Source organism: Sphaerodactylus townsendi, linkage group LG08, assembly GCF_021028975.2.
Source record: "Sphaerodactylus townsendi isolate TG3544 linkage group LG08, MPM_Stown_v2.3, whole genome shotgun sequence".
NCBI lineage: Eukaryota > Metazoa > Chordata > Lepidosauria > Squamata > Sphaerodactylidae > Sphaerodactylus > Sphaerodactylus townsendi.
This window is the reverse complement of record NC_059432.1, coordinates 95,654,463-95,668,567: the sequence shown is the minus strand read 5'-3', so window position 1 is coordinate 95,668,567 and position 14,105 is coordinate 95,654,463. Positions and strand designations below refer to the sequence as shown.

Sequence of the window (14,105 nt, the reverse complement as noted above, 5' to 3'; positions counted from 1 at the left end):
TCCTGCAAGAGTTTACCACATACTGTACAGCTGAGGACATAGGGACCATGAAGCGCAGCGTCCAGGCACGAATCAAAGAACATGAAAGGCATTGCAGACTAATTCAGCCGGAAAAACCAGCAGTAGCAGAAAATGTTATAAACCAAGCTGGACACAGAATGTTTTTTGAAGACACAGAAATTCTGGACAGACAGCCACATCGTCAAACTACACAGCCACTGAAATCCACAAGTACATGGACAATTTCAACAGAAAGGAAGAAACTATGAAAATGAACAAAATTTGGCTACCAGTACTTAAAAACACTAGAATCAAGACAATGGTCAGTGAACACCACCCAGACTCAGGATGTCTCTCTGCAGTAAGAAATAAAATGGACTGTAAATGAGTACCTGAAGGGACAGGCAAACTGCTATACAAATGTCCTCACTAATTGATAATGCAACTTCAGTGTTACATAATACATACAAATGCTAAAATGGGGAACCCCCACTTAACACATGCAAATTATACTTGCAAACTTCACCTTTAATACTTTTAACAAATGCAAATGGTTCTTTCTCCCACCCAGGGCATTTCACAGGTATATATACTCCACTTGCTTTATTCCCACCAGATCCTCTGAAGATGCCAGCCAGAGATGCAGGTGAAATGTTAGGAGAAAATACTGCTGGAACATGGCCATACAACCCGGAAAATCCACAGCATCCTGGCTAGAGAGTTACTTTTGAAAAATGATCAATGAAAACTAATATACTATTGCAACAGATTGTTTTAACATTGTATTTTGCAAAATAGCTATTACCTTTTAAAAAGAAAAAAGTCCTCTGCTGGGAGAGAGAACAGCTTCACTGAAGTTAGGAAAATGTTGCCATTGTGGGAGAGTCACCTTCCTGTCCACCCATCATCCAAAGACAGATTTTTCTAAAAGGAGTATATCAAACCCAGGGGCGTACCTAGGCAAACTGTAGCCCGGGGACAAAACTTGAGTTTGCCCCCCCCCCCCATCACGACCAAACAATGATTTTTTTTGCACCAGGTCATTTCTAATCACCATCACATTATAGAACATGCCTCAACGCAGCACTAGTCCATACCACTCAGCAGAAATCAAACATTTAGACAATTTTTTCAAAATGCTTTCAAAATGTTTTATCACTGCTGTGAAAACGTTTACACTGTTATATCCAGCACCCCCAATTGACCCCAGCATTGGAAACACAGCACAGTGCTGGGAGGAAGAGAGAGAGGGAGAGGACAGGGACAAATTTCAAGTCATGTTTTCCACAGTAGTTGCACACATTGGATTTTAATACTGACAAAGGCACTAACTGACATGAACTCACAGTCTTCTGAAAATAACTTAACTTAGAAAACATAGTCTTGGAATAACCTTGAACAACTGCTTTTTCCTCTGAAATATGTTCAAAGCCTAGAAGGTAAGAAACTCATCTATGACACTAAGAAGGCACCCCAGATTACCTAAGAAGCTCAGTTCAGAACTATTCCATTGTAGAGATAGAACCAGCCAGCTTTGCTGAAGTTTGGATGTCTGGACACTCATTCTGTGGGCAGCAGCTTCACCTTCAACTGGGTGCCCCCGTAGCATTTGCCCCTCCAAAGCAAACTTCAGCAAAGTTGACTGGTTCCTTTCAGGACACTCAGCAGCAGCCCTGAAGTAAATTTGGTGCCTCTACGCAGAGCAAGACCCCCAGCAGAGCACTGCCATTGAAATCTCTACCACAGAGACAGCTTGGCATAACAGCAAGCCTCACCCAATCCCACACCTCTCACTGCTTCAAATAGAGGAGAAATAGCAGCATTTAAACTGTGAATAGATCACTTATGTGGCACGCACACCCTTCCCTACTGCCTTCCACGCACCTCCCTTTTAAAATGAAGCCACTCTACAACACCTAATGAACTACGCACATCAAGGGGGGGGGGCACATTTGCAAGCCCTGAATCTCCTACCAAATCCACACAGCACTACACCGCAGCTGCAGAAACACAACTCCCTCCCCCCCCCAAAAAAAAACCTGAAGTGGGGAGACCCACAGATCTGCCCAGGGCACAGCAAGAACTACAGGAAAACAAACCACTTCTAAAGAAAAGGTTGTTTTCTTTTTAAAAAAGCTAAGACAACAAACTTAAAAGTAGAACCAAAGCAAGCTAGCAAGTAACAGCCTAGCCACAAAGCAGGGGTGGGGGGACAAACTGGGAGACACCTATATAGAAATTTCAAACCCAAACTAACAGAAGAAGGTAAAATTATGAAACCACAATACTGGGCGCAGGGTGTAACACACTTCTCTCTCTGAAGATGCCAGCCACAGATGCAGGTGAAACGTTAGGAACAAGATCTACCAGACCATGGCCACACAGTCCGGAAAACCCACAACAACCAGTTGAATCCAACCAGGAAGCCTTTGACAATACAAATAAAATTTTGTTTTGTAAAATAAGATGTCAATGGTAAATTTTCCTTGCAATAAGAAAAGTTCCGAAGTTATGTGAACACATAGTTCAGAAATTAGTTTTAAGTCTACTGAGTTATACCTTAGCTAAGATTTTACATCCTCTTTATTAAGGATTTTAGTTTTAAGAATAATTGAATAATATAAAGAGATCCCACCAGTGGTGGGATCCAAAATTTTTAGTAACTGAGGTTCCTCGCCAGCTCCTCAGCAAAGGGCAGAGGCGTATGTAGGCAAACCTGAGCCCTGGACAAAACCTGAGTTGGATGCCCTTCCCATGGGCAGTCACCCCACCACGACCTCAAAAATTTTTTTTGCACCAGGTCATTTCTAAATCACCATCACATTATAGAAAATGCCCCAACTCACAAATCTGAACTTGCCACAGCAATGAGTGAAACACACAGGTTCTTTTGATAGAGACTGAGTGAGATAAAAGGTACGAGATGTGAGGCTTTGGTGGAAGTCAATGAATTGCAGGGACCTGAAAGGGATTAACTCCAGTTCAGGAGTGACATTATTAGTTGCAATCTGCTATATATGGAACCTTTCTAGTTGTTCAAAGGCAGTGGATGTGCCTCTCGGGGAGGCGAGGGCTGGAGATGGAAAAAAAGCGGACCCAATTGGTAACCCCTCTCGGGCATTAACACACAAATAATTAGTAACCCACTCTCCGAGGAATCTGGTGTGAGGAAACCTGCTGGATCCCACCTCTTGGATCCCCACCACCCCACCCCCGTTGGCCTTTCGCTGCAAAGAGGCAGGAATGCCTGTTTTCAGCTCTCATATACTTAAAAGGAAATCAAACCTCTCTGGAAAGATGCAAATAACGGGTTTAATTTCTAGTTTGTTCTCTCCCTCCTATGTCCACAATGGAATCCCCGCCAGACCTGAAGCCAACTCAAACAAACAGAACAAGAAGATTTGGAATGGCTCTCTACCCCCAATCACATTCTCTCTCTTGTAAGGTGAAGCTAAAAGTTCCTTTCCTTTCCTCCCCACACCTTTGCTGGCCCCCCCCCAACATCAGAGAGAGGCTGCCAATGCAGGGGTAAATACTAGTATTGGGGGAGAGAGGGGATTCTTTGGGGTAGAAATTCTTTTTTAGTTTTTAAAACGGAAGAATTTTTATCTCAACCTATGCAGAGGGAACTCTGTCTTTGCTGGATGCTTGCTGATCCAAGAGACTGGGAGGCTCCTTCCAGGTGGGAGACAGATCTGTTGGTTAAGCAGTTTGGAATGTCTCCCCTCTCCTTTCTCTCCTGTAAGGAGGATCTAGAGTGCAAGGAGAAAATCCAAGGTGGGCGAAAGGTCCTTTTCCTTTACTCCCCCACATCTTTCCTGCTCCCCCCATCACAACAGAGCGCCCCCCCCCCCAGCAGAGGCAGAAATGCAATGGCGGGAGGCAACCCCAGGGGGTAAGGGAAGAGAATCCCAGGGGCGGGTTTTTTCTGTTTTCCTTTGGGTGGGGGTGTTTGGGAATTGGGATCTCATTTTGTTCCTCCTTTTAAAAACTTTTTCAAGCTGCTCTGCATCCGGCAGAGATCTTGGGTTTCCCCCTTCCTTTAAAAAAAAAAAAAAAACACCTTTTCAAGCCTCATGCTGCAGCAGAGAGTATCCTGACGTCTCCGGTTTGGTTTTTTCCCCCCCAAGCTGCTTAGGGAGAGGAAATCTTGCAAAAAACACACCCCCTTTTAACTTTTTTACTTTTTCAAGCTGCAGTGTGCCAGCCATGGAGGGAGACTGGGACTCCGGGAGTCTGGGTCTCAGGAGGGTTTTTTAAAAAAAAAAAAACTTTTTTTTCAAGCTTCTTTCACTCCAGCAGAGATGGCTCAACTTGGGAGCAAGGAGGGAAGGGGGGGGGGGGGGGCGATGGGCAGGGCAGTGAAAACAAACCTCTTCTCTCTCTCTCTTGTGACGAGGCGGCTGCGGGGACATGGGCTGCTGGCAGCAGGATTTGGGAGGCAAAAGCCGGAGCCCGGGCTTCTTTCCCCACGTGCCTGTGCTGCCTTGCCTGCCTGCTGCTTCCTCCCAGGCCTGCTCTTTCCTTTCCTTCTGTGCTACTGCCTGGGCAGTCAGCAGGGGAGGAGGCAAGAACGCTGGGACAAAGGGAGGCGGAGCTCCCCGTCCTGCTCGGGTGGCTTGCTTGCTTGCTTGGGGTGAGAGGTGGAACTGGCCCAGTGGGCCACCATCTGAAGTGGGCGGGGATAAGGCAGGAAATAGGAAAACAATCTGGTCCACTGCTTTCTCTGCAAAGTTCTACTGCTTTCTCTGCAAAGGTTTGCTGGCGCCCCCACGTGACCAAACACGTGACAAAAATTGGTGTGCCCGGGGACAAAGGGTACCCTTTGTCCCTAGGCAGGTCCGCTACTGATCAAACCTGGCACAAAAAAGAATATTGTAAATATGAGGACACCATAAAGGCAGGGCAAAAAGAGGCAACCATGTAGATACTCCCACAAATAACATTAAAGGAAGCCAAGGTGGAGCAAAATTTATTGCCTTTGTGTTGAATTTAATTCAAATGCAATCTCTTTCACACCTCTAATTTCAGTTGCATACAGCTCCTCTTTAGACGTCTTTATTTCTGTTACAACGAGTAGTACGAACACCCTTGTGCTGGCCTGGAGAGAGAAATTAAGCTCTCATCTTACGATGACAACCTTTCATGTCACTCAAGGAGTTAATGCTTTTGACTTCCATCCTCGCCTCAACTTAATAGGTATGTAACTAATGATTTCTGCTTTATTGTAAGATGTAATATGACAACCGAGTGTTTGAAGGCACATCTGTGCAGCAGGCATAAGCTAGTGCAGTGATGGCGAACCTTTTTGAGACCGAGTGCCCAAACTGCACCCCAAAACCCACTTATTCATCGCAAAGTGCCAACATGGCAATTTAACCTGAATACTGAGGTTTTTGTTTAGAAAAAACAGTTGGCTCAGAGGCACGCGTTACTCGGGAGTAAGCTTGGTGGTAGTTGTTGGCTTTGCTTTGAAGCAACCATGCAATTCTTCGAATGGGTGAATCACGACCCTAGGAGGATTTACTCAGAAGTAAGCCCCATTGACAGCAACCGAGCTTACTTCCAGGTAAAGGATTGCGCTTTAATTCTTTGCATGAAAATCAATGGGATTTAACAGGACTTAACAGGGTTACCTATACTGCTTCCCCAAAACTAGGTCTTAGATTTAATGCTAATAATCAAGCCCAGTGGCCCAGGCCAGCCTAGATGTGTGTGTGTGTGGGGTGGGGGGCGATTTCCCCCCACATGATGAACTCTGTGCGTGCCCACAGAGAGGGCTCTGAGTGCCACCTCTGGCACCCGTGCCATAGGTTCGCCATCACTGAGCTAGTGTAACAGCCATTTCCTTTGTTCAGGGAACTTTTTGAGTTGCAATTCATGGTGGGGGGGGGGAGGTCTAAGAATCTCTATCACTCCTAGGATTCTTTGGGGGAAGCTATGACATTTGCAGTGCCACTAAAGCAGAGTGGCTCCCTTCTAAGTCCGTTGAAGGGCTTAGTCAGTGGATATAGAATAGGATGGCAATGGTAAACTGCTATGCAATCTGCAAATAATTTTGCAGTTTGATGTTTCCTCCACATATGTTCGGAATGCCATGTGTGTGTAAGAACTTGGCTTTGGATTGGGTGTTGGATCAAATGGGCTGCGTCTAAGAACCAGTGAGGTGTAGTGGTTAAGGTTTGATTCCCCGCTCCTCCACATGAGCAGCAGATTCTAATCTGGTAAATTGAGTTTGTTTTCCCTGCTCCTCCACAAGAAGTCTGCTGGACGACCTTGGGCCTGTCACAGTTCTCTCAGAACTCTCTCAGCCTCACCTACCTCACAAGTGCCTTTTGTGAAAGGGGAGAGAACAGGTGATCGTAAGCCGCTTTGAGACTCCTTTTGGTAGAGAAAAGTGGGACATGAAACCCCAATCTTCTTCACCTGCCCCACCAAAGATGGCCTTTTTTCTTTCTTCAGCAGCATAATGTTCATTCTTGGGAAAAGCTGTTATTTAGAAGGGAATTGACCAATTGTCCAAATACGGCTGCTTATCCTTCAGTTTCTTATCCTTCACATGTCCTTTTTAGCTATGCGCTGTTACAAATTGAGACCTTTATTTGCATTCGTGGAGCTCATGAGCGAACACAGCCAAGTTCTAATGGCTGTCTTTTTCATGCTCAGTTAACATTCAAATATTATATTTACCTTCCAGTAAAATGGTGGTAAAGCAGCTGATGACTTGTCCACTGATAATTCCCTGTTTGGTCTTTCTAATCTGGTGATATGGTACTATGATGTCAGTGGGTTTTTTTCCTCCCTGCATCTAGATCAAGAAGGATTTGATTTTTGCAAATAAGTAACTTCTTGAACTAACTTTGCTTTGTGATTCCTGTTTATATGGAGCTGAGCATCTTACATAAGTGATCTATTCACAGTTTAAAGCAAATTCACTTTTTCTTGAAGGAGCTTAGGGCAGAAAGCCTCCATTTTCCTTTAAAACAATCCTGCTTTAAATTAATATGACAGTCTGGTTCTCATCCACACAAAGTCCCTACCATCCTTCTTAACCTCCCTCCCACATGTTCAGGGTTATTGTTCTTGTTCTTGTTGTTGTTATTTATTACACTTGTATACCACCTTCCCCCGGTTGTAGGTTAGACAGTCACATATCACTACTCATCTTGCCTTTTAAAAATATATATAGGGAGCCATAATTATTTCACATATCAGTCCTTTGTCTGACTCACAAAAACACCAACAGAGTAACCCAGTTCCCTTTAACAATGGCCTCTCACTCAGACACCGGACAGCGAAAACACTGCTTCATTTACACCCTGCCATCATGTATTCATATCCTTAAATATACAGAGACATAGATATTTGCTTATGCATGTAGGCATGTGTGTTCCTTTCCCTGAGACAACCAGCCCGCAGGGCTAAACAAACAAGGTGTGAAGTTTTATTTCAGATTCGAACCCAACATTGTCAGGTAGAGATTACAAAGTTTCTTTTCAGTTGAACTTTTGAACTGTTTTTCTATTTCAGTGGTTCTCAACCTTCCTAATGCCGCAACCCTTTAATAGAGTTCCTCATGTTGTGGTGACCCCCAACCCTAACATTTGTCCATTTTACAGATGGAGACTACTGATGCAGAGAGTCTTAGGCGACCCCTTTGAAAGGGTCATTCGACCCCCAAAGGGGTCCCATCCCCCAGGTTGAGAACCACTGTTCTATTTCAACATTTGAGATCCTTCCATACCAACTGACACTTTTCAGGCAGCTTTAAGCTGCTCTTCTCCACAGCTTCACTCATCCAGACTCATCCTCAGCTTTCTGACTGCTGCCTTCAACTGTCTTAACTACTGTTTTTAAATATGTTCCTCACCAGCTTTCTGTCAGCTTCCACTGGCTGTTCTTAGGGATAGGTGGAAACTAATCTGCCTATCACAATTTGTTTGAGAGATAAAAGGATTGTTGACTGGCTTAAGATCACCTAGAGAGCGACCCAAGTAGGTCTCCTGAGAATCCTACTAAGATCTGTTCAGTGGGGCTTACTCCCAGGAAATTGCAGTGTGAATAAGCTTCAGACTATTGTCGTCTCCCCAACCCCAGCTCAGTACTCTACCCACCATGTCACACAGAACTTGATTTTACTGTGTCACAAATGTGAGTGGATGTTTGGATAATCAAAACCAGTGTGGCTTTCCCTGAGGAGTCCTATAGGCTGTTGTATTGCCGTGGCTCTGAGAATACTTATTTCCTTCATAAAACTCCAATTCTCTATATTTTCTAAGAGGAAAAAAAACTTAATAGTTCAGCCAGTTTAGGGACTGAAGGGTGAACTGTTTTTCCTATTTTCTTACCACCATCTCTGCAGCTCAGAAAAGCTCAGAGGATACCCTCTCTGTGGTGTCCTTCATGAGTCAGACACACATATAAGATCATGAGGAACACCTGCAGAGAGGAGGAATCTAAGTTTAGCACTAAAAAAACCCCCCAACTCAACATCATACAAGTGGAGTGTAATTCCACACAGATATGAAACAGGGACAATAGGTGAAAGAGGGAACAAAGGGAAACTGAGGTCCTAAAACAAGGTGTTAAAGAAGAATGGATAGACAGAAAAAAACCCCAATAAAGAAACATTCCTGGCGATAGGAGAGGATGCTGAAAAATGTGAAACCTTATCTAGTGTAGAGCATCCTATACAGTTCAAGACAGTTTTAAAGAGAGAGTAGAAAGAACAACAAGAGGATGGCTGATATATTGCCTAAAGCAAATTGCAGGAGAGAGGAAAGGCCTTGTGGACCCAATGGGAACCAGTCTAAAGGCTTGCAGAGCAAAGAACTATCGAACAGTGATTCTGGTGATAGGCGAGAAATAAACCTACAGAACATAAATAAATAAACAAACATCAATTTCTTAACCAAAGCACACTAGGGCTTGATCGGAATCTCATGGGCTCAGGGAATCTTTCCCTCTCACTCATTAAAGAATTGTTAACACCCTTACATTATCTAGAACCAAAGAAAACATTCCATGAAAACAAATCAGGTTTTCACGGCCGGAATCACTTGGGTACTGTGTGGTTTCTGGGCTGTATGGCCGTGTTCTAGCAGCATTCTCTCCTGACGTTTCGCCTGCATCTGTGGCTGGCATCTTCAGATCCTCTGTAGATGCCAGCCACAGATGCAGGCGAAACGTCAGGAGAGAATGCTGCTAGAACACGGCCATACAGCCCGGAAACCACACAGCACCCAAATCACATAACGTTTTCAGCTCCATGAGCCCAGGGTGACCAGGTCTCTTGGAGTCTTGTCCCTTCTCACTGGCTTTCACCTTACATGCAAATATTAGTTGTCAACAAATTAAACTGGTATAAATCCTTCAGAGAATGGAAAGGTGTTAACCATAGGTGTGGGTGAAACGTTAGGAGTAAAAACCAGCAGACTACGGCCACACAGCCTGGAAAACCCACAACAGCAGTGGCAAAAACCTTCAATGATATATTGCCCTTAGTATCTTGTTCTGTTTGACCCTATCGTGGCCAGGTTTCCCCCCAAGATAGACAGAATAACTACTACCGGTAAATCAACTTAGGTCTATGATATAAATGTGCAGAAAGGGGAAGAGGCAGGTAAGGAGACAGTGACACAATTTCTTCTGAGGTTTTGCCTGTTGCAAGTATCAGGAAAAAGTTTTATTTTTTAAAAAGATCAGACTATATGCTTTATTAGAATGAGATTCATTTTAGATAAGTTTTTCATTTTTAGGGTTTTTAAAAATACATGAATAAGCAATGGGGCAAAGAAGTGATTTAAATAATGCATTCAATATTGTGCATCTTTCCATGCAGTGCTTTTGATTTACAAGGTCTTTAATGGAACTTTTTTTCCCCCTGAACTCTGTGAGATAGTCAGGATTATTCTACTTTCCCAAATCTGGAACTGAATCTGAACTTGCAAAGGGCATCCAGTGGACTCCCAAACAGAGATGAAAGTTGAAACTCAACTTTTCCCACTCATGTGTGTTTTCTTTTTTGGATCATGCTAGATCTCAATAAAACCAACTATTGCAGTAGTATTCCAGCTTTTAGGATGGCAGTAAATAACCTGCTCGTACACTTAGGGAATATATATGTGATCAAATCTGAAAGGGAGTAGAGCCGGTGTGTTGTAGTCCTTTGGGTGTCATGCTAGGGAGACTAAGGTTCAAATGTCTCCTCAGCTGTGAAGCTTGCTGGGTGACATTGGGGGCTTTTCTGCATGGTTTTTTTTCCATTAGTTCTGGTCCCATACTGCTTCAGTTTATCCACTGAGTTCCTCACACAGTTTTATGCCTTTATTTTTCACTTCTTCTTTTTCTCCTTTGTTTTCTTATTTCTTTTGAGACCACTTTTATCCTGATCTTATTCTGGAGACTGATTTTTCCATCTTTTTCCTTGTGCGTAATGTTTCTGTCAATTTTCTTTGTCCCACCCACCTCCATGCACCTCCACCCCACATTTTGATGTCCTATCATCATCATTAATCAACAACAACAACAACAAACTACTCCCTTTCCTTTCCCTGCCTTGAAGACAAGTGCCTTTGGCACTAAAACATAGATACATTAACATACTGTTGTAATGAAAGGTCAAGCAGGTTCTCTAAATTCACAGCTTTCATTATAAAAAGGAAGTCTCTAGTCCCTTGCGTTACTGTAATATAAGGAAAAAGGCATATCTCCAAGGGTGAAAAGACTGCAGTGGTGGCGAACCTTTGGCACTCCAGATGTTATGGACTACAATTCCCATCAGCCCCTACCAGCTTGGGCCATGCTGGCAGGGGCTGATGGGAATTGTAGTCCATAACCGCCCTGAGCCCTTCGGGGATAGGGCGGTATATTAAATCCAGTAAATATATATATATACTTTAAAAAATAAGAAAGCTGGGAATTCAGATAACCTGTCTGACCCATCATTATAATGCTACAAGCATGTTGATATATTAGTGCTGTTTTAAAAAAGGCAGCCATGATATTGATATATTGATAGAAGCATGTGCAAAAAGAGGGGTCACTGTGATGCCATCAGTGATGTCATTGCTGATGACAGCACCCTCGCTTGGAAATCCTGATTATCTAAGGTGTGTGCAGAAACTGACTCCACAACTGTGAAAATGTGCAGGGAGGGTAGATGTGTCTAAGAACAGTGCCCGAACTGATGTGTGGAAGAACCATGCCCAAACTGATTCCAGTGTTTTTGGATTGACTCCCAAGAAAATCAGGAGTAAGTTGAATGTGCGGAAAATTTTCGGGAAGTCACTCCATTTCAGCCTACCCTAGCAGCAGGGCTGTTATGAAAAATGCAAGTGAGATGAACTATGCGTGCTTCTTAGAATAAAGCAAATAAAAATGTGATAGAATCCAACATCTTAGTTTTGTACAGTTGCTGCAGCTGAGATGTATTTATTGTTTTAGTAAGAATTGCTAAACATAATTTTTTTGATTTTGCGACTTTGAACAGCAACTGCAGGAGTTAATTGCCGTGTTTACCTTTGGAACCCTTACGTGACCTCCAAATCTGCTGGAGTCCTGGAAGGCCATTCAGACAGTGTCATAGCAGTCCAGTTCATTACTGAGTGCAAACTGCTTTTCAGCTTTGCAAAGGATAAGGTAGGTAGCAGCAAATCTGAGATGGTTAATTCCGGATCTCTAGGCATGAAATCTACTGGGTCACGGTTTCCCACTCCAATAGCTGCTCCATTTTGCAGCAGTTTGGACTAAATCTAGAGGGGCTTGATCACTGACCAGTTCAGCTCACTTCCTGTTTGCCAGTCACAAACAGGGAGCTGATTTTTGACGATCTGTTCAACTGTTTACCAGCCTATCTATGGCTCTCTGGCAGGTTGCTTTACTGCCTTCCTTCCTAATTATGCAACATACTTTAATTGGCTTTCTGTGCATGTGCTTTCTCACACAGCCCGGTTGAATTCTGTTCAATTTAAAATACTGTGTGCCGTCCTGGTCTCCATATCTCAAAAGGACATTATGGAGATGGGAAAAGCACAAAAGAGGGCAACCAAGTTGATTGCGGGGGCGGGTGGTGGTGGTGGTGGAGCATCTTCCCTATGAGGAAAACCTGAGGAGTCCAGGAATTTTCAGTTTAGAAAAGACCAAGAAGGGGGGGGGGGGGGGAAATGATAGAGGATTATAAAAATGATGCATGAGTTGAGGAGAGCTGGCAAAGATAATTTTTTCCCTCTCCCAAAGTACTAGAACTCACGGGCATCCCATGAAGCTGATGGGCAGTAGATACAGGATGGACAAGTAGATACAGGATGTGGAATTGCCAGCCAGAGGGTGGAGTGATGGTTACAGACACAGAAAGCTTTAAAAGGCAGTAAACCTCTGAATTCCAGTGCTGGGAGGCAACATCGAGGGAAGGCCTTTGCCTTAGAGCCATATTGTTGTACCTCCAGAGGAAGTGATTGACTGTTGTGAGAGACAGATGTTGGACTAAATTAGACACTGGTCTAATCCAGCAAGGTATTTCTTATGTTCTTATTATCATCTCCCATCCGTGCTGCATGGTGGGTCTGCTTAGCAGGCATTTTAAAATAGACAAAACAGTCACATATCATACAAATCAGTCATAAATAAAAACCCTACCTTTCCATGTTCAACTAAATAGTCCCTAGTGACTTTAATGTAGGAATGCCAGCCCTTAACTGGCACTCCAGCAGGAGTTCTGTGTGTTGGGGAGGGGGGATGGGAGGGACAAACTATTCAGTTTTGTTCCAATGTACAACATCACTTCCAGCACAAAATTGGAAGTGACATCATCGTGCTGGGCTGACATGATCATGTCACTTCTAGTTTTGCACCATAAGTGATGTCACGCGTTGGCTCATTGCCAAAATCCTCCCTCCCATTTTTTCCTCCCACTGCCTGCAGCAGGAGACCTGGTCTTTCTACTTTAAAGGCTGTGTCTTTGCACATGCGGAATGTCAAAAGCAAACATTTGTAGCTGCTTGGTGTGAACCTAACTAGACAGGGGGACACCTTTGAATGTGGTAAGTTTAATGGTCAAACATGTTTGTGGCAAACTTCCAAGCAATCCTAATTTGGTCTATTGTTGGAACATACGAAGTACACAAGCAGTGTTTGGTTCTACGCAGAAACACAGGAGAGAATCTTAGCCACTCAGAAGACTGGTCTACTGCTTATTGAAAAGCATTGGGTAGACCTGCCCTCCAGTTTTTCTGTGCAGTAAGAGAAAACTAAGTCAGTCCACAGAGCGCACATCTACCCGATGCTTCTCAATGAGAGGCAAAGCAGTCCGCTGTGTGGCTAGGATTATCTTATACATGTCTGCCTAGCTTTGAATTTTTTTAAAAAAATGAAAACTCTATATATCAGTGGTGGCGAACCTATGGCACGGGTGCCAGAGGTGGCACTCAGAGCCCTCTCTGTGGGCACATGCAGAGTGCCCCTCCCCACACATCTAGGCTGGCCAGGACCACTGGGCTCGATTATTAACATTAAACCTAAAACCTAGTTTTGGGGAAGCACTGTAGGTAACCCTGTTAAGTGCTGATTTTCATGCGCTGAACTAAAGCACGATCCTTTATCTGGGAGTAAGCTCGGTTGCTGACAATGGGGCTTGCTTCTGATTAAACCCTCCTAGAGTTGTGATTCACCTGTTGGAAGAGTTGCATGGTTGCTTCAAAGCAAAGCCACTGACTACCACCAAGCTTACTCCTTAGTAACGCATGCCTCGGAGCCAACTGTTTTTTCTAAACTAAAACCTCAGTATTCAGGTTAAATTGCCGTGTTGGCACTTTGTGATAAATAAGAGGGTTTGGGGTTGCAATTTGGGCACTCGGACTCGAAGAGGTTCGCCATCACTGATATATATTGTCAGAATCAGCAGAAAACTATGTACTTTGTGGGCTGAAAAAGCACCCAGGATCAGAGACTGCAGAGCAAATGGCCTGGGGCAATCTTCAACAAATGGCGGCAGGGAGAATCCCTTCAGTTGCACACAAAACATCTGGCATAAGCTGGGGGTAAAACTAATCCTAGAACAAAACGGTTGTGTGGGAAACATAAGGTGCCTCCTGAGCTCTGCATTCCAC

The 14,105-nt window shown here is 43.9% G+C and overlaps 1 protein-coding gene across 1 annotated transcript in view; it reads left to right on the top strand.

Moving 5' to 3' along the window:
• WDR49 (WD repeat domain 49) overlaps positions 1-14,105 on the top strand; it is a 139,111-nt gene that overhangs the window by 37,225 nt on the left and 87,781 nt on the right. The window contains exons 6-7 of the mRNA XM_048505005.1: positions 5,032-5,199; positions 11,492-11,640. Coding sequence (XP_048360962.1) covers positions 5,032-5,199; positions 11,492-11,640 — 317 coding nt within the window. The remainder of the gene's footprint in view (positions 1-5,031; positions 5,200-11,491; positions 11,641-14,105) is intronic.